At 40.9% G+C, this 21267-nt stretch overlaps 1 protein-coding gene across 2 annotated transcripts in view; it reads left to right on the forward strand.

The window, feature by feature from the left end:
• The first annotated feature begins 946 nt into the window (after window positions 1–946).
• The window catches only part of LOC145458102 (transmembrane protein 181-like), a 45969-nt gene continuing 25648 nt past the window's right edge, over window positions 947–21267 (forward strand). Inside the window, exon 1 of one of the 2 annotated variants that reach the window (XM_080336433.1) lies at window positions 947–2075. In XM_080336433.1, the coding sequence (XP_080192559.1) occupies window positions 1858–2075 (218 nt within the window). In that variant the 5' untranslated portion in view covers window positions 947–1857. Of the gene's footprint in view, window positions 2076–8777; window positions 9195–21267 lie in introns of those variants that run through there. The other variant, XM_080336449.1, reaches the window with a different exon arrangement.

A 21267-nucleotide genomic window follows, 5' to 3' on the forward strand; every position in this document is an offset into this window, starting at 1 on the left:
ACAGGAACAGGGTTATTTAAACGTCATAGCAATCTACTTGTATAACCTGTATTTGGGGGCATTAAGCCCCCTTCAAAAACGTAACAATGATACCACTGTAACTGTACATTGTACAGTACATGTACGAGTAACAAATTCGTTATCACGCTGTTAGGTTAGCGCTATTTACTTACGTATCTAAGGGATTTCAATAGACAAGTCCACGGCAATATTTTGGCGAAATCGTCACTTGGTCAAGCGATTCCTCGTGAGAAATCAGATTGACCTCGGCCGCGAAATTTTAAAAGCTCCATTGACTGATTAAGGACTCTTCAGTAGGGCTAGGTAAAATCGAATACGTGAGTGATTCGATTCTGAATCCTGATTTGATTATGCATGGAGTCGAGTTGAGTATTCGGGTATCACTCAGTATGACGTCACAACAGAGTGTACCATGTCAATGTTCAAATATGTACCGTACCTTTTATGTCACCACAAAGAATAAAATGTCTGTTATCCGTCACATTAAAGATACATTGGTATTTTTTCGACCATACCTATTTCATTGCACTTCTTGACAATGGTGTGGGATGATCACGAGTTCGGAAATGTGCTATTTTCAGTAACGTTCGTAGCTTTGTACTAAGTCTCCTATGCTGCGACACGGCCAATCAAGGTTTCAAGGCTTTCTCAGTGGAAAATTAGTATCAAAACTATAATTCTCGTTAGTAAATTAACTTTCAGTTGCGAGGGGCGTATAATTTCTGTATTCGAAAAAATCGTATTTTACTACTCGACTCGAATCATTGATATTAATACTCGATTCAGATTCGAGTACTCGAATCATTGTGCCCAGCCCTACTCTTCAGCTTATCTCAGCGGTGTCAGCACGATCAGCAAGACTATGTTCCAAGTAGAATATGATAACGCAACATAGCATTTGAGAATTTACTGAAGAAATCACGGTGGTTCTTATCGTTATGGACCGGCGAAACATCTCTATTTATTATGTTTATAGTACTTATGCTAATCTGAGAGATATTATTGCCGAATAATGACGGTGAATCGCGGGAGAAAAATCGATTTCCCCGTCGGAATGATGAATCTGACCTCACGGTAATTGCGATCGCGCGGTTACACATCCCTTTATGGGTTTTATCGATTTTCAAGCCGGCTTTTGATTTGATGGAGTTCCCGCATTGACATTACGCGATCGGTCTTTATCACGCATATAAGGTAGCTAAGGTTCTAAAGAATGCGTGATGAAAGCATAAGCCTACGCCGGAAGCAGGATCACTAAATCAATGTGAATCTTCGAACTCTATTCTGCTTGTGCTGTGAGCAACAGTTTCGTTTAGGCCTTTCACTATTACGCAATAGGGTAATATGGGTTTGTGCTTCAAAAATCGGCCTAATTTTCTCCGGATTTGAGTAAGATTTATGTTTCTCTTTTCGAAAAGCAAATATTTATCAAAGCACTTTAGATTGTCCATCTCTCACTCCAGTGCGTGTATATAGACTTTATATAATTAATTGATTAGAGTAGCGTATCGAGGTGCGCATAATTAGGTTGGAGAAGAAAACTGTATCCGACAGCATTTCGAAATATCCGCCGATACCAGAAGTTTCATTCTTGCCAGCTAGAAATTTCTTTCCTTGTGTTCCATGTTTACATGGAATTGCTTGAAGAAGTAAAAGTTGTCATTCTATACATGCAGCAGCTTGTCGTATAATTTTGTGTGTAATGTGGAGTATTCTTCTTATTTCTTTGACCGGCTACTTATCCCATTTTGAACACAAATTATATCCTTCAAGTACAAGATTTCTGCTTATAAATCTGTACCTTGTATTGTCTTCTTATTAGCGTTAGGTTCAAGTATGACGCGAGATAGCGCGCATAATTTTATCGATAGTGCAATAGATACAAACCAAAGGCCGGAGCATCGCAAAAAATCATACACGGAGAAGTTGCTGGAGTACCGAGAGACTGTGGATAAGCCCCCGTCCGTTTGCGTGAGATTGTGCATGGCATTTGAAGACTACATGGTACCGGATTCGGTGCTGGACTCCGTACACGCAGCGTCACCAAGTGCAAGGTAAGCCAACTTTTGAATATGGTGATGATGTACTTTTGAACAAGGCCTAAAAATGCGTGCACTATGCAGCGTGGACTGTACACTGTACAGTGTACAATCCACCATGTAAAGCACAGTATTATACACCATTGGCCAGAAAAAGCATTGGATCAAGAGCGTTAGATTCTATTACGCATCCTATAAACCCTGACACGTATAATGTACAAAAGCCATGCTGCTTTTGCATCGCATGGAAATGAATTGCTCGAAAATAAACGTGAGTGTCAGATCCACCATGAAAAACAGTTCAAACAGATAAATATTTTATTACAGACCAGACCTGTAATATAAACTTACCATAAACATATTGAGAACTCCTTTCGCACCACGATAGGGAAACAATTTGCGTTGTAACATTTCCGTGATACTATATCAAACGCAACAGGCAACAATGTTGGTTAAAGTCAATGAAGTAATTGCCGCATTTTTACGATTTCATGCGATTTACGTCATTCCTTTCGCCATGATTGATCAAAGCTCCAAGTGTAGCAACTTCGATTTGCGTTAGTCATCCTCCGATTTCACATAAATTGCATTACAAAGGTATGCATATTGTATACCAGGAAACGAGTACGAAAGTAAGTTGTCCAAGAACAAAAACACCACAAAAATCATGTTTTGAACGACGGCCGTGCGCGGTTTAATCTCGCCAGAATGCAAGTGAACGCATTAATATATGTAGGGCTAGGCCTACTCTCTGCAAAAATGCAATGGCGCCGTAACTCAGGAAAAGACAACAACAGCATAGTTCTCCCTGTGATTCTTTCAAGTTTGTATCATTGTCGTAAAGCATTTGGTGAAGAAAATACCAATATGGAATTATTATTTCATTTTTTTTGTAAAATAGGCGTTAGATTGTACGTACAAGAGGTACACGCATTCGTTTTTAAAGTGCTTTTATTTATGGACTGGACATATTTCTGATTCAGTTCCACAGCAATACTTCTTTCCAAGGTATAGCCTAACTAATGTGTATCAATGTAACCGTAACTTTGTAAGATTACTGATTAGGGTCAGTATCAAAATATTAGACGCTCGTGAGATTGATAATAATTTCCTCAAAGTCGCCAGCAACTGGAAACCGATGTCTAGATGGAATGAGATACGCTTCTTTATCACACGTGCGTATAGTTCTTAAATTCTGGCTATATCGTAACGAGAAGATACTGAAAACGACTTGGATATAGCGGACTGGTCAAAATTCAGTCCGTACATAGCATAGTGTTTACACAGCCTATTTGTGACACCCATACTTCACACTCCTTTGTCAAAGAATCGCAGCATTGGTACAATTCACGCAAATGTGAGTGAGATGCATCATAACATCGAGTATCGATTCGGTAAGAGTGCTATCGATCCTTGTCATTTCGAGTCGAAAGCCTGGATGCGTAGTAGAAAATTCAGCTTTGAAGTGGATACATCCATTATACTGCACCATATTATATTAGGCGTATTTGCTTGTGACTCTAGTCGCTGGGATGTTTCGAAACATGCAGCGAAGACGTCAGAGCACGACAAAAGGTCCTCTTGCACATGCAAATTTAGATTTCGACATTTATCTCATCTTTAGTTATGCCACAACGATTACGTTACGTCATTTTACTGTTGAGATTTTTTAGTACCCCAAATTGTTGTCCTGGTTAAACACCAGTTCGTGAAGTAGCTTTTGATAATATAAATATAACTGCTGGTGCTGGTACATAGAAACAGATGGGGTTGTGTATCGGTGTGTGTGTCCTAGGCCAATGAGGTGAACGGGGTCATGCTCTCGCAAATGTTCCGCAAGTTTTCGCAAATTGATAGGAAGTAGATATGCTCAACTTAAAATTATCTTCGCACTTCGTGCAATGTCACTAGAATTCTTGATTTTAACATAGGTACCCCTCTCTCGGAATAAAAATGAAAAAATTCGTAAAATTTACAGATTGTGGTCTGTCTGCGCAATTATGAGAGAGCTCCATACTTCTAGTTTCCTTAAACATATCAAATACTTGCCCCCATTTGTTCTGGGTACGCCTTTGGCGTACACTTGTATGTGCTGGTGTCGGTGTGTGAAATGGGTTGCCGGAAAGGGGCTGCGCAAGGTGCATCTTCAAATAATCGGTATGGACAGGGAAGGGACGATACGACCGAGTGGTCATCTAGTCAATCCCTCCCCTAAAGAGCATACAAATTATATCTCAATCTTAATGTTCATTCGTGATGGATCATTGGCTCTCGTGTCTATAGTCAGGAGTATTCCTGTGTCTACCACATAATTTACGGTCCTCTACCTATGAATCACTAATGAATTGACAGTGGGTCATCAACAAATGCAACACCACTGTCGTCGATACGCAATACGCATTACGTATTCTGCACCGGAATTTACGTGATCTATTCGTTGTCATTTCTGATCACGCGAAGTCTTATCGATCCTTAACGATTGTATCAGTGATGTATAGGTCAAGATTTTCGCATTGAATTCGCTTGAACAGAACAGCTGGAATAATGTATTTATGAGATCAATATGACACCTCTGACGTAAATTCCATGTCCTAAAATAAGGACGATTCTCGCTGTTTACGTATGTATTTGCTACATCTGCAATAGAATCGCTTGTTTTCGGGTAATAATGCGGATAAGATCGATAGTGAGTGACCTCTGTAGTCCCGACTGTAGGGCCTATCCTTTCAGGTCGCGTCGCAATAAATATATCACCTGGATATATATGTCTGTTATCATAGGATATGAATCTCGACCAACCTAGAAAACCATAAAATTGACGATATCGGTCTTTGAAGGAGTGATGTTGAAAGTAAATCGACTAAAATACTTTATTGGCTAATATTGGGACAATTTTAGTTTATTTTACAGTCTATTAAGAATTGCATACCTTCCGACGTTCCTACCTAGTACCTACATGCATAATATTGATTGAAATGTTGTACCCGATTTATACCGCGGTATAAGTCTAAGGTAGGATCTGGTCTCGTGTGCCATGAGTGCATTCACACACGTATATCAGGGGACGTACACGGGTGGAAACACACAGTCTATTCGATAAGAGGGGAGTACGCTCCACAGTCAGTGATGAGCGGATAGTGCTTTTCGAGACTCCGAATCCCTCCGACAACTTTAGTGTCTGAGGAAAAGTCCCTCCGACTCCGGAGAGTTCAATCCCAGACTCCGAGATACTCCGATGAATCTCGTCAAGTATCCGAAACAGTGGCAAGCATGGTACACTTGGTAATGTGTTTTAATAAATTATTATGATAATAGGGTTGGCCTCGGAGTATTGTCTACTCTCCAGTCCCCAAAGCAATGCAGATGGCTGATATTTATGCACTTGACAATCATTTTTGCATGTTACCCGTCATATTACAACTTTACAAGGTGTCAGCTGTCTGTGTTTTGGTTTGTAATCATAATCAAGAGTGTATTCGGGTCAGAGCTATCCAAAGATATCGGAGACAAAAGTTACAATACTCCGAAATTCTCCGAAAAAATATCTGTAGTAAACTCCGACTGTCCCAAAACCGGCAAAACTCCGCTCCGAATCCACTCCGACGCCGCTCCGATGCTCATCACTATCCACAGCTACGTTTTCGAGTTCAAGTGAGACCGAGATCGACTCCAGAAGTCCTACCTAACTGTCAGAAATTTATCTAGTTTCCTCCTCATCATGTGATACGCGTAAACCTTGTCTTAATCAATTATAGAAGTTGGCAGATATGTTTTTTTATATCATCATTTTACGAACGGTCACGTCCAAGTCCAAATCACAATTTCCAGTCACAAATCATCAACGGGTCGTGTTCTATTACAGTAGCCGGCAACTTTTTGTATGCAGCGTGCCAGAATATCAAAAATGTCAATTTTTACCAGCTTGCGTTCAAAACATTCAATTTATTAATATTTAACGTTTCAAGCAAGGAATACCACCAATCGTTTTGTTGCTACTGGCAACGGCATCCGTTACGCCAGTGATTCTTGAATTATCGGTACAGAAGGGAATAGATTTTGGTCTCTACTGCACCCGACCGATCGCTTACATCCACGTAATATTTACATAATTTATTTTCAGTCGCGCAATGATCGATCTTCTGTGGTCGATTTGGTCGTTTCCAAGTTCTCTGTGTTCGGCACCATATCCAATAAGTACAGGCCAATCAGTGTTGTTACGATGATATGGTCAGATGCAATACAATATCTCCTTCTGAGCGACAAACACGATTCCAGATTCGCATTTCGACACGGGGCCCATTATTTTCCTCGGTGGGTTTCATTTGATTCGTGCGGCTCACGCTGCGGGCGCTGGACTATTCGGCGCTGGTCACTTCGGCACCTTGACAGTGTACACATCAATGTGAACTTTTTGTCCGGCATGTGGCGGTTACTTTGTTTCAAGGCTTTATCGCCGCCAATCATTTTGCCAACGCATACACCGCACGGGAATCGCATGGTCGCATGTTGTCCGAAACTTTATGTCTAGGTCGTGTCTTCTATAGCGTGAAAATGCCCAGCGCCGGAATGCCGGTTCATAATTTTAGCTCGCTTAAGTTGCACAGTGAGCACTTCTGGACTAAAGCATCCAAATGGTTTCACCCGATATTCAGTTGACGTTCTTTCATAACTGCTAATACGACAGACTGATTTCTGTACATTATGCGTAGCTTTTATGTCAGGGGTGGGCAACTATTTTCCTCCGCGGACCAAATGAGAAGTAGAAAATACATTGGCGGGCCGACTAAAAATTTTTTGCTATATTCTTCGGCGTCTTTTAATTATATTTATAAATTACAATGTTAATAAATGCTGCTCAGTGAATGTGTTGATGAGTTGATGTGATGAGTGATGAGTTGAATGATGAACATTATACATTGTGGCCTCTCTTGAACCCCCTATCCACGTTCTTCTGTTAAGACTCCAAAACAGTGGTTCTCAAACTTTTTAGGCACGCCTCCCTTTATGATCGTAAAAAATTTTGCGCCCCCCCCCTTATCATGATATCACAAAATATTAAAAAGTGCAACCAGAATGCTACCGATCCCAACGGATATAGATGGCATGGAAGGTTATGGCAGTTGATGAGAGAATTCTGAAATATTAAAATCGGATAATACACAGAGCAATAACTATAAGCTGTGGGTAAACCGCGCATAGCGCGAATTGTTTTTCAATAAACTCCTGCTTTGCGCCCCCTTCTGATTCTTCCACCCCCCCCAATTCGAACACCACTGCACGGAAATGTAAATGCAATAGCGCAAAAATTATTTTCTTGGTTACTGCCTTCCGAGCAGTGTACAGCTTAAATAGCCTTGATGTCGAGCGAAGCTTGCAATTTTTCTGAACTTAGCCCTCCCTTGACCAAGTGTTTCGTGTTTTGTCATAAGACCGACTTTAATTAAAATACTTAATCTCGGCGACATGCTCGGCAAAAACTATAAGAACGGGTTTACCCCTGACTACAGTATGGAAATATTCAGTGCTCTAAAGTCTAAACCTTGTTTGAATTTCAGTTTTCGGCTTTCTTTTTTGGCATGCCCGTTAATCCTTTATGGGTGATAGGCTACATAAGATGAGTCATATAGTAATCGCGAGCACTGATTGACTTGTGTTACGAATTAAGGATTTGGAAACATCACGTAACAATTTGAAACACATACCGTATAATGGTAATGTGACAATCGCAACAAAGAAGGTTTGAACTAAACTAAATTGAAAGAGTGATTGCTTGTGACTTTAATTGCTACTTATACTATGCCAGATTGCCTTTATTTTGAATCTGGATTACGCATGCGGGGTACGAATACCTAACCTACCTATTACCTACAGGCAGCGTAATCGTGGAATATTAATGAACAAGCGTCAAAGTATACGAATTTCCACGCAACCTTTCGCGGGCCGCACTTTGCCCAGGCCTGTTTAATGTTAATTTACGAACTAATTTTGGATGGGCTACAAGCTTTGTACATTTTGAAAACTTCTGTAACTTTTGAAAGTGTTGTGATAGTGTAGTTTGATGAGTATTCAGGATGTTGGATTAGTTTTAGAGTGAACTTTAGGTTCTCACATCCAGTGGTGGTCCAACGATTGGGGAGGCCCTGGGCGAGACTTCCGGCGGGGGGGGGCCTATGAGTATGTAATCGCAGATGTAGAGACTTGATCATTGTCGGGATATGGGACTTAATATAACAAATGTGGAGATTTGATGATTGACCCATCCGAACGGAATCATCTTGATTGGTACGCGGATTTCAACGTCTATTCGCTACAACCCTTGAAGAAAAGCGCTAAAACCAAAGAGGGGGCCCTTCGACCAGAGGGGGGGGGGGGCGACCGCCCACCCCAAAAGCCACCACTGCTCACATCCACATAATAGATGTGGCATCTGGCAGAAAATATTGATGAATACTTTAAAATGCAAAATGTATTCGCTGGCCGCTCAAAATGTTCTCTCTGGCCGCGGGAGGCGTGTTCGAGACCTCTGGTTCAGAAAGCGAGAAACGAAACCACCTTGGTGCACAGACAGATGTCATTCTGCTTAGAATCATGAACTCTTATTTGATCTGAACTGAACTTCATTTTTGTTATACGTCTTTCTTTGCAAATCGGAGTTTATAGTTTAATTCAATTTCTAGTTTCAGCGAATTCGGTAATTCTAATCTAATTTGGAAAGAACCATGTAGCTACAATGCTAATTTTAATGCAATGAAATAAAAAAATGTGTAGATATAATTTTAATCGAATTTGGAAAAGCTGAAGGTTTGCTAGTTGCTCAACTTTGGCCAGCAGAAGGCAGTCGTTGTTTAGATGCTGCTTGGAAAATCGATGTAATGTCCGTCAGTGGCCGCTAGTGAGCATCAGAAACGAAGTACGTCTTTGACACCGGCTCTTGTTTATCTAAGGTTGACGTGTTGGCCAGGAAGTTCGCTGTGTTCTCACGTCTATTGTGTAGATGAAATTCCTGATAAGATATTTTTGCCGACGGCGAATTCTACCGATACAGCATTAATGCTGTTTGAATCGAAATAGTTCGGATTAAGGTCGAAAACTTCTCGAAGCGAGCGTAGGGGCAAAGATTGCGAACATGGAAACGTGAGTAACTGATAACCTATTGCACTCATTCTTGATATGTTTTGTTTCGATTAGTGACGTGAAAGCCTAATTATGACTCTATAATTCGGCGAAAATTTAAAACGTTGCAATCCATTTCGGGGAAACACCTTGATTTCGCTGGATTACTTGTTGCTACTGTGTATTATTATGTTATGGTTGTTGCTAGGGACTAATCAGAGTTCATTGCATTTTATACCTGCAATAAGAGGTAGGCCTACTGATATTATGTAATTGTACATATTGTTTCATTACAGTCTTACATTATTCCCATTGTTATTCCATGGGACTTAATCCTATCTCCAGTAAGTCTATCTGGCCAGGTTCAATCAGCTGTGGTGAAATCATAAGGCCAAAGTGACCTAATCTGATGATAACCCTTTATGCATGTATGCAAATTAACAGACAGATAAACATACTTAGATTGTGTGCTGGCCTGGCATCAATTTCAGTGATTGTCAATTTGACACTGTATATAATTTAGTAGCGAAAATTGGATCCACAGATTGAATTGACACTGGTACCAAGACTCTCATAAATTAGTTTTCTAGGTGCAAGCATGTTACTATGATCTTGGCAGAATCCGATCAAGGCTCAGTCACATCTGACAAGGTGTGAGCCTGGAGTAATTTATCATAAATAGGGCTGCCATCAGTTCTATTGTAAACATTACATATGCATAGCCTACAATTGTTGCACCAGTATAAGTTGGTCCATGGAAATTAATATGTTCAATAACTTCAGCAGCTATTTTTTGCTTCCACAGAGTGTTGTTCAAATGTTGGTCTGTAGCTTGTAGTCTTCCATGACAAGTAGCCTACATAGGCCTACAGCTTCTTTCCGAGTATTTGCTGATGATAGTCCTACCGACCCGACTGGTTTGATTGCATTCATTGTGTTTGAGGAAATTTTGAACTGATGCTTTGAGTAGGCATGTGCCAAATCACTAAGTAGCCTATCTGTTCGAGCAGCAAATGCTTTTTATGGTATAGACAATGTCTAGGCCTATGCTTCATAATCACTGTATATGATATTGATGAATATTGTAGTGAATTATAGTACAGATATGGAAGATACGAATAATATGGGCATTATTGACTCAGGGCTATAATAGGCTGAACTGCAATTGTGATCTTGATAGAGTTGCTTGCATGTCGGTATCATGCTGTGAATAATATTTGCAGTTACTTAGCTGTGATTGTGGATGTAGGCGACTGAGCAGCACATCATACCTGTGCGATGGTTTTTTACCGCTGAATCATATTCTGTGCCGTGTCGCACGATGAAAGCCTTTTGGCAATTCAGAAATACTATTCGCAAGCTCAGCCATGTCATTTGAGAGTATGATCCTAGTCAAGTGTACCTCAGTGAAAACCAAAGGAACTTACCCATTATTCACACTTCACCCAATGAAGAATGCCTGTCACCTGATCCAACCCATTCCATATCCACTAGACCAGTCATTCTCAAACTGGGGGGGTGTGACAGCGTCTAAAGGGGGTCGCGAAGCTGCGGTCAACTAAAATTTTTTTCATCATAGTTTTTGCTCTGTGTACAGTGTAGGCCTACACTGTATAGTTTGAATTTCGTATTTGAGAATCCTTTCATCAACACTCATAACCTCCATGCCATCAAACTATCCGTTGCGATTACCAGCATTCTGGTTGCATTTTGTGATATGGAGATATTATGAGGCACGAAATTATTCAATATCATAATGGGGGCGTGTCTAAAAAAGCTTCACGTTTGCTCTACTATTGTAAAGTGCGACTTGAGCTCTTATTCAGCTTCGGATTAGGAATTCCCGATATGGAATAAAGACATATTTTAAGCTTTCAAACTTGCAAACCCACTTGGTCCATTCCTGTTCCAGCCATTCTGACGTAACTGAGCTGTGAGCGCTGATCCGATTGTCTGTGGCAACCCGCTACACAAGTTATATAACATGGACGTGATTGTCCCATGGTGTATGTTGAAGTCTGAACACCTGTGATATCATGTCTGAAGTTCGGATGAGGTGGGAGTAATCGGTCAAAGTCATCTTTGGTATTTCGGAGATTTTGTGGAAATAATAGACAATACTGTGTTGTACTGTGCAAAAGTAATCCTTTCGGCTTTACAAGTATTGGTTTTTAAATGATTGTTATTGATATAGTGTAAAAGAAATGACAAGCGCAATTTGTGCATTGTATTGATATATACATTTTTGGAGTATCCAGCAAATAGTGTGATATGGGTACGGTGAAAGTATATTGACTTCTGTTGGATAGGGTAATGTTGTAAGGGTGGGGTTTCAATGATATGGTCATTTCGTCATCAGTACTTTCAGAGATAACTTGGAACACAGAAGGAACCAAACGAGACTGCCCACGTTGTTGGTCTGCCTGTATGAATGTTTGATGTAGGCAAGAGTTGAGGGCAGTTCTGAGCGACAACCTGCATTTAATTCTATGGTCATATATCTCATATCTTGTTGGTAACTAGATGTTACCAAGAAGTAGGCTGCCTTTGATACTTGATGCACTGGCAGTGAAGGACAGAAGGTACATGTCTTTCCTACCAACATTGTGACTTGTGACTTGTAAATGATTTTCACATAAACTGTTTGGGTTTTGAATATCCCTTACCAACTGTAACTTCGCGTCTCATTTTCTGATAATTTCATGATGCCATTGTAGACAATCCAAGAAGTACAACTTACTACGAAGCTGCCTCTCTAGCCATTGTGGCCAATGTTGTTTTAATAGCGGTTGTGATGTAGTGCTCGAGTTGGATTTGCGTGTGTACATAGTAGTAAAGATTCCCTATCTATCTTGAACCAATAGTGTTTAGTGTATAATTGGTCCTGAATATTAAAGCATGCTTGGCAATGGCAATTCACCTATCTTGTGGCTCAGACCATCCAGCCGTATTAGTGCTAAGATTTTAGAATGGACTGTTGCCGGAAAAATATCGAACTTGAAGGTGTGGGAAAGTATGAATGAGTCCAAGCTTCCGCGTAAGTGCTTTAGGCTATGGGTGGAAATTGCTTCATCAAAGAAATTGCCTTGTGGTTATCATGTCGCTGATCGCCGGTTGACGAGTTATAGCTATCTTCATGAATGTATTCTGCACTTCAGCAATTCCATAACACATTTCATGCCCTATGCCGAGATCGACTTTCACAAATCTGCGCAACCCGCTATCGCATTCGTCAGTATTAGCAAGTGGGCTGTGCACTTTCGGTTTCATGTTACAAAAACATGGAAACAATCACTACAGGCACGGTATGCAAGGATTTGATGTGTGGTGCTATCATGAGCACCATCTCCCCATCGAAAATTATCAGGCGTGTATCCTCCATGAATTTGATGTTTCCGGGGCCGTAACAACACTTTGTCAGCCCCCAAACGCTGGTGTTGGACCCCCGAGAGGCATAAGTTTCCGGGCATTATTTTCCTCTGCGGATGGCATTTGTGCCGCCGGACTCAGATTGCAGGGACAAAATATTCGATGCCGGCCATTTTGGCGCCTCTACTTGTTCATATTGAAGGTTCCGGCCAGCATGCGGCGTTTTCTGTTCAAGGTTTTATTGGCGCTGATCTTTTTGGCCAGGTAGTCCGCCGAGTGGCACGTTGCGAGAAATTTCATATGCCTTGGTGTGTCCTGGCGGTTAGTGATTTAAGAATACGGGGTTTGATACTATTGAAAGATGGTGGTATCAACTTAACCCTTACGAGGTGGGCGTATAATATTTGATATGGCATGTCTCCGACACCGATTTCTCCATGTTGACACGTCCTAGACATCGGGTACTACGTTTTTTAAAAAGCTGAGACTTTTCCGATGTATTTGGTACCTTACTCAAAAATTTTGGGTTGTAAAAATAAACAAAAAATTAGAAATGAAATAAAATATGGTTATCACCTAAAACTTCCGGATATTTTCCGAGTGGGAAATATTGTCGGAAAATCTGCCAGAACATCAGAAGTCGACATGTACGGTTTTCTGTGTAAATTTTCACCGTTTCAAACATCAAAACGTTTTCTGGAGAGTTTTCTGAGGGGGATTTGTAAATTTTGGTCACGCTTCAGTGATTTTCAAGATCTAGGTCAAGTTCAAGTGCCAATTCAGTCGCCATACGAGTCATAAACAGGTTTACTATGCGTGCAAATGGTTGGATATGACAAAAGAAAGCATATCGCGTTGTTTTGTACCATAAACCGGACTGTAGGGGCCGATTGAGTCTTGATCATGAACTTGACCTTGATGACCACTCACTGACCACGCCCATTTGTAAATTTTATATGTATTTTCCATTTTTCGATATCTGACGAACCGCGCGGTCTACAACCATGGTTGACGGCTTGTTTGAAACCAGGCAACAGTGGCTACGCACTGAAGCATCATATTCCTCTCTCTGACGCCATCCTGAGGGTCAGCCTTGAAAATTGAGAGAGAGAGAGATTTTTTGGTGGGAAAAGCTTGTTTATTTAAACTTATTAAAAAACCTCAGACATGTCACGGGGTGTCAATCAAGGGTGGAATCGGTAGAGGGCTATACTCCGCCCACTTTTAAACTGGAACGGCCCAGATTCAAGTCCTGGTGGGGTCACGGTAAGAATTTGAAAAGTGAAGGTCAATTCTGCAAAATATGGCCCCACCTCGTAAGGGTTAATTCATGAACGATCGCTGGTACTGCGGTTTCCCAGATCCCGGTAACTTGATTGCATGTCGTTTGACGCAAATATTTGTCACGTGGCAGTCGTATAACCGCGACAAAATACGTGCGTTTATCGCGTCCAGATCAGAATCAAGGTTCACACTTATATATCTTTCTTTAATACATACGGTCTTCGATCATTACGATTAGTTCCTGTCCTTGAAGCCTTGTAGCTCACAAATGAAAGCTTGTTGGCGTTCCGGCATTTTAAACTTCACAACTTTTCGGACACCTACAATGGTACCAACCACAATATTAAAAGTTCCTGGCGATTCTTGAAATGATAGCGAGTCTTACCACCGTGCCAAAAGTCTATTTGAAGCGAAATTTAGTGAGATTACTTGTTCGATTTCTGGCTACTCGCGTTTCGTATGACGTTCGTTTGAGTCGGCCAAGGGCTCACGATCATGTATCTTACCTCCCAAACCTATCACCACGCTAATTATACTTCAACATATATATGAGACAGCTAAGTTCAAAGGTGTGTCTAGAATTGTGTTTGAATTGAAAAAAAAAACGGCTTTGAAGATTGTGGTTGGGTCTTCATCCGATTTCAAATCACTGTTTATGCTAAACGTGATGTGGATCTCGACATGCACCGTCAAATATTTGACAATTTGGATATATTTTTTTTCATTTTCCACCTATACAACAAATTAGTGACGAGAGATTTCCATATTGGGTAGATGCCGCATACTTTTTCCAATTGTCGACACTCCAGCCTTATGAAATATTCAAAAACCGCGTTCGTGTCAGCCTATGGAATTTTTGTTCAAGCTGAAAATCGTACATTGGTTGCGCCTACATGTCACAATTGGTTGCATGCAAAGTAACTAGGCTAGTTACAGTCGAGTTTTCAATTTTTTTTTTTGGCAACGTTTGATCCCGATAGACTTGAAAAACGTCTGGTTTTAATATATTTTGACCATGTTTATATTTAAAAATGTATGTTAAAGCTCTGTACCCAGAATAATCCTAAATTTTCGCGAAACTTTTGAATTTATTCGAGTCTCTACCTAATTTGAATGCACGTATGGATTTATAGGTGAAAAGTCCGACATCTCATAACAACGGATATATCATCTATCTCTGAAATACCTTAACTAGTTGAAGAAAATCGCATGTGCGCGCGGTGTCGGCCACTATAATGATTAGGCCTATGGAAAGTCCTATATATAATTAGAGCGGGCGCCTTGATTCGAGTACGCGAACCCGAATCGAGCATAAATTGTAACAAGTAGTGAAAAGCGATTTTTATGATTACTGAAATTATTCGCTCCTTGCCACGAGTTATTTTATTATAAACGGGAATTATAGTTTCAACACTCTCTTCTCGCCGCGGAAGCCGTGAAAGATCTCACGATCCAACACGCACGTAGCATGATGACGGCGCAGCACGCGTTAGCGTAAGTTACATTTCCATGAAGCAATGATTGACACGCAGCACTGTTATAGAAGCGCTATGAAATTGATTAGGTCGAAAGAAATACCAATTACACTGGTCAACAAAAAAATCATCATGGATGGTATGAACAATATCAGGGGCGCTGAGCCCGTGTATGCCATTAGGTTGTCCAAATTGGCTGTAGTTTTTAAGATATCAGCGAATGTAGGTATATTTTTAAATATTTTTTATTTATTCAAAGCTTGGTATTATTCCATCCGAACAGCCGATACCAAATGTTTTAGTCGTCTAAATGCGCGAAAACCACCAGAACTAGCAAAAGGTATAGGCACAGTGAAATCAGCTAATCGCATCTGTGCTGGATAAATCTATTCTTTTTGATATATTCAACACAAAAAATGAATACGAAAAGAGCCAATTCAGCAAAAGTAATGGTATTTTCGGACTCGGCGCCACCGACATACCTGGATCGATCTAACATATTATGATTTTTGAATCCTTTTGTTGGCCTGTGTTATCTTTGATGTGGTATAACTGGCGTTATTTTATTTGCGGTGGCATAACGTTATGTAGTCGGGACTTCCAGCCATTCATATTGTCATGGTGTAGTCGCATGCTTTTGTAATTGTTTTAGACTTCGTACTTTCACTTTGGTGTGTTGCCCATGCAAGGTTCGCTATCGACACGCGATCCTCACACTCGGGACGTCTCGTCTTTGTTTCCTCCTCGAAAACACGTGTTTAATTGTGCCGTTTATCGCGACACCGCTCCGAATTTGCGTTTGATTTGCGCGGTTTAATGAACCTTCTAAACGCGATATTGACCGAATTAGAACGCGGCTCACGCGCGGTTGTGTGCTCTGAGCGGTGTGGTTGTGTCGTTTGTGTCACCCGTTTGTTTCACAGGGTTTTGATACGGTCCCGGATAGCGAGAATCGAATATATTTAGATTGTTAGCGTACTATCTGGATTAGTGGTCTGTTGGCAGTTGTAAGGCTGACAGTGATGGGAGAAATTGGTTGGAAGTGTCAGCGTCCCCGAGCTAATTGACAGTGATTTCATGTATCGGAACTGTTTGAGAACAGTATATTTATGATCTTTTCGGGATATCAAATTAGCTGCTAGAAAGCTAAGTATCATAGATGTATTATACGCGCGAAAGACATATTCGGGTATCGCTCTTTATGACGCCATAGCAGCCTACGGATGATGCGGATGGTTAGATTATGTGTAGGATTGTAGGCCTACCTTGTTCGCTGTGTGTTGATCTCGTCAACACAGAAATATCGTTTCCACCCGCTATACTAACACATGCAGTTTTGTGAGCACTGCAAGTTTTGGTGCTGTGAGAAAATGTATCGAAACTATACTTCTCGTTGACAATATTATAATTGTACATGTACAATTGTATGATTTCGGTGCTCGAGAAAAATCGTTAGTTACTACTCAACTCGAATCACTACAATTGACCAATTAACTCAAAACATTGTGCCGCACGTGGGGTAAACGAATGAATCCTGCCTTCGAAATTATATAACCAGTTAATAATTCTTGGGAGATACGCCCAGAAGAGATTTGACGATTGGCTAAATTAACTAACCGAATACCGGTACCATCTTGTGTTAGTGGTTTTCTACTATCGTGGTATCCCGTGTTTGGGGAGTTTGTGCAATAGTATTTGATTTGTCTCTGCTTTAATTCGACCTGGAATGACATTGGTCATTATTATGATTTAGAAGCGCTTCAACTTTTATGTTCAATTGCGTATGGGTGATATATCAATATATCCCATAACCTTTCGTTTCGTCTGATGCCAATCTAGGAAGTTTTGGATTTGTGATCGTCTGGTCAGCCAACGAGATATTTTAATTTCAGCTTTGTCCTGATCCGAGCTTTAAGCTTTGGAGATATCATCGATCAGCGCAACTCGGGTAACGCGATTATTGGGAGCTTTCAATCAAAACCGCCTGGCTCAACCAGAAAATACGTAGAACCTGTCGAGGGAATATTCATGCTGATTGTTGCGAATAATGTGATTCGATTTTAAATAAATTCAAATCGTACGGCATTGAACTGATTCGTTTCGCGAATTAGTAATTTGTATTTTCAAATGCCCAGATTGCCCGGTGCCCACTCACCTCTTGTATGTAGCATGCAGTGCGTCGACAATGTAATATCGTGCTGGTTGACGAGAAAATACATGAACCAATCACGAATTGTAAACTGATCTTACCAGCTGATTACCAGCTGATTGTTTGTATCTAACGTACTATTCCAACGTAGACCGGCCCTAATTTCCCTCTTTTCCTCCTAATAGTCGCAAAAAGAAGCATTATCTTGAATATTTCATGCAGTCTTCCTCCGACGGCATTACGCCTATTACCTGTTTGATGACTCCCGCCTCAAACATTATTTCGAACATTCGCGACCATGTCGCGACCTATTTAGTAGGTGTCGGTAACAGCACTTCACGTGTATTAAGTGGGTGGGTAATGTCTGCGTTGTAGATGCATCACGGCAGATGCGCAACGCTTATGTGCAATTACGACGTATCCATCCACCCATTTGTCAATGGAGATGTGCATTGTGCAGTGTAATGTGGAGCGTTTGATCGTAAGGAACGTATCAGTCTAGTTTCAGGTTCAGTATGTAGATAGGTATAGGGATGAACAAGTTACCATCGGTTTGGAGTATATTACGTAGAAATAAATTAGGAATTCATGATTTCGTCCTCTAATAAATCCTTGTGTCATGCTCATCTCCGACAGGTAGGGTAAAATATGAGCTCTTGAAAACTCGCAAAGCTTACAAATTTCCTTTGGACAAATGTGATGGTAGTGCTAGGTAGCAGTCGTGGTCAGTCCGAAAAAAAGAAGGCAAAAGTTAAAACGCTCACCAACATTTTACGAGTCTGGCGACTTTCTGTCCGTTGTTTGTGGCGTGAGAATCTAAGTTTACGGCCGTGGTTCCTAAGTTTTGACTCGAATCTGATCCAGCCAAGTCAGGAATGTTTTTTTTTTCATTTTGCAGTCTTAACTCGTAAAACGAATGTTTTGTGGATCTCAACCTTGCGCGGTAAATAGGCTACTGTTTATGCCCACACTCGACATGCACTTATATTATAAACATGCGTAGCTGACATGCGTAGCGGACATGCGCAGTGCGCACCTCTTCCTGAGGTTGGCTCTTTCAAAACGAAATCACTTTGTTATCATCGAAGCTACATATCAAGACCTCTCTTGCGCTGGTGTTGACGCAATCAGTGTCTTTTTCGCTTCTCCGGAGAATTCAGAGAGAGTGCGCATTCAACTAATATTGTTGTACTGTACAGTGTGCACTGCGGTATGCACGCAGGCGCGGTTGAACTCGAACTTGAGTCTGAGCAACTCTGCCAGCTGAACAGTCGGTGAGCTCAACATAGTGGCTGTTGAAGCAAGACAGAGAAACAGTTTTTATTGAGTAAAAATTACATGGAAACAATAAAATACAGGTTGTAGCGATACGATACACTTGTTCAAACCCCATTCGAGTTTGAAATGCGCTGATGGGCACGACCCCACTACCTACTATTATTGTCATCACAAAACTACTGCTGTAGTCTTGCGGCGAGTATGTTAGTAGCTTTGTTAATTTGAACTGATGTGCATACTCGCTTTACTTTCATAATGATTGGATTTTTGTCCAAAGTATACCTGTCAAGTAGAAATTTTGATACGTGGATTATTCAAGGAGGCAGTTTGATTCTTCTGCTCCGTGTTAAGAGTTCAACTTCTAAAAGGTCTACATTTCCATACCAAAGAGCCCTGGTGATTTCATTAATGTTCTCCGGGTATCACAGCCGCCGGGATTTAATATTTCGATACCGAAGTCCTTGTGAATTATTTCAATATCATGTCAGGATCTCGATCCAGGCTAAACATCCAAGTTCGATTTTCAGTCGAAATCCACGGTTTTTATTTTCATGATCGCTGCGGATGCAGGTAGGCTACCGGAATCGCAGATTCTCGTGTCATTGATTTTTTTTCGGAGCGCTATCGATTGTGCGTCACTAATTGGTCATGTAGCAGCACTGCGTAGTTAGTATTCACTGCCATTTGGAATTCTGACGGTGTGATCAATAGCAAAGCGTGTGTTTCCGGTTCTTGTCCGTGCGTGGTGATAGGTTATGGAGATATACCACATTATTGGTGATAAGTTTTGGCCAAGTTCGTATGTTAGAAGTGTGTAGCGACCAACTGCCTACCAGATCAATTCAGCGTGTCCGACAGTCGTATGATATAGTTATTAGCAACGGAAGTCTGTAATCTCAAGCTTAACAATGAGACATATAATTAGCCGGTACATCAATGTTATTAGTCTCACGCGTTTGTGCGGACGTGGGATAGGATGTAGGAATGGTAGCATATGTTTTGCTCTTCGTGCAAGCATGCATGGTTTAATGATCGCAATTGATTTGGAAAAGGTAGTTAGTTTGAAAACCCTGGGTCAAATTCGGGTGTCTTCGATACTGGGCTGCTCGCAGTACTCGCTGACTACCCAATCAGATGTAAGTGAAGCTTTTAAAGGCATATTTGAGTACAAGTCTCATATGGTATTTCCAAGGCATGCATTTAGTGTTTGGAATACAAATGAAAAAAGCGTGAGGTTTTAAAGGTAAGAAAGGTGGCGTGGAGCTTAGGAATGTAGTTCGGGACAACTTGTGTAAGCACATTTGTGCACTCTTCAAAACTGCATGATGTGTCATCTTCGCGTCAAACGCGGGATGGCTAATGGAATTGCAAGGTTTAATTTTAAAACTATAGCCCCATTATTGTGAAACAGCGGTAATATCGCGTAGTTTTCATGGCGATATTCCTGAAAAATGGTGGGGTGGGAATCCGTGTGAAAGCTTCCTTGAATTTGACCAGTGAATTTTAGCTTTTAGGAATGAAAATAATGCGCCCTGAAAAGCTGAAAGGCTGCCGACAGGAGCAGAAGTCGAAAACAGTACTGCAATAGCTTATAGTGCAAGTAGACGCATTCTTGTATAAGTAAAAGTAGAAGTACTGCGTTACTGACGAAGTCTTCGTGGATCTTCCATAACTAGCCTACTGCCAGCGAATTGTTTCGTAATGGAGATACGGATTCTCCCCTGCTACCGTTTCTTTCTTCATTTTCAACAAGAGTGGGTAACGATTTGAGCGAGTGTCCTATAATCGCGATAGCGACCACTGCATTACCATCATCGCAATTGATTCATGTAGCGACCCAATATCGCAACACTTAACGGCGTTAATCTAATCGCGTTTGCTGGTAATTGATTTTTTGATTTGTCGGCATGAGCTGTATTGTCCAATTTAGAAACAAATATGACTCTTTCGGTTGATATCACCAAATGTTAATCAGGCCGATGAATTAGTGGACAAAAATCAATGTGTGTGGCAGTAATCTCCAATCTGTCAGGAACTCAGCGTTTCTTTTAGCATGGCGCCCGTACAAAATTGGCGTTTCTCTAAAATTACCAAAGTATCTTCGTTATCTGATGAAGGCTGGTAAAACCAATTCTTGTTTTTGGTGTCGTGTGTTTCGCCACATCGCTGTAAAATACCGGACTTAATCCAATCGATGCGCGGATCAGCGATTTTCACCGAGAAAAAACTGTATCTGGTTGTTTGTAGTTTGTGAAATACCGTGATCTGTTGCGAGATACGTCGCTGTGAATTTCTATTGCGTTGTCATTAGTGTGGGCTACCTTGAATGATTGATGTTGTACACCCATTTCAAATTTTCAAGTTATTTTTTACGAACACATATACTTTCAATACTCTTCTCAGAAGTCGACAAATAGGTCATTCGGCAATTTCTGACCGCGTGAAATGGCCGAGCTCACCCAGTTAGTCGTTCGCCGATCACCGTCACCAAAATATTTTCGAAATTGCAACTCTTTGTATCGCCAAGTTGTTATACGTT

This window comes from Botryllus schlosseri, chromosome 2 (genome assembly GCF_051294905.1).
Source record: "Botryllus schlosseri isolate E-star chromosome 2, Bs_hap1, whole genome shotgun sequence".
Taxonomy (NCBI): Eukaryota; Metazoa; Chordata; class Ascidiacea; order Stolidobranchia; family Styelidae; genus Botryllus; species Botryllus schlosseri.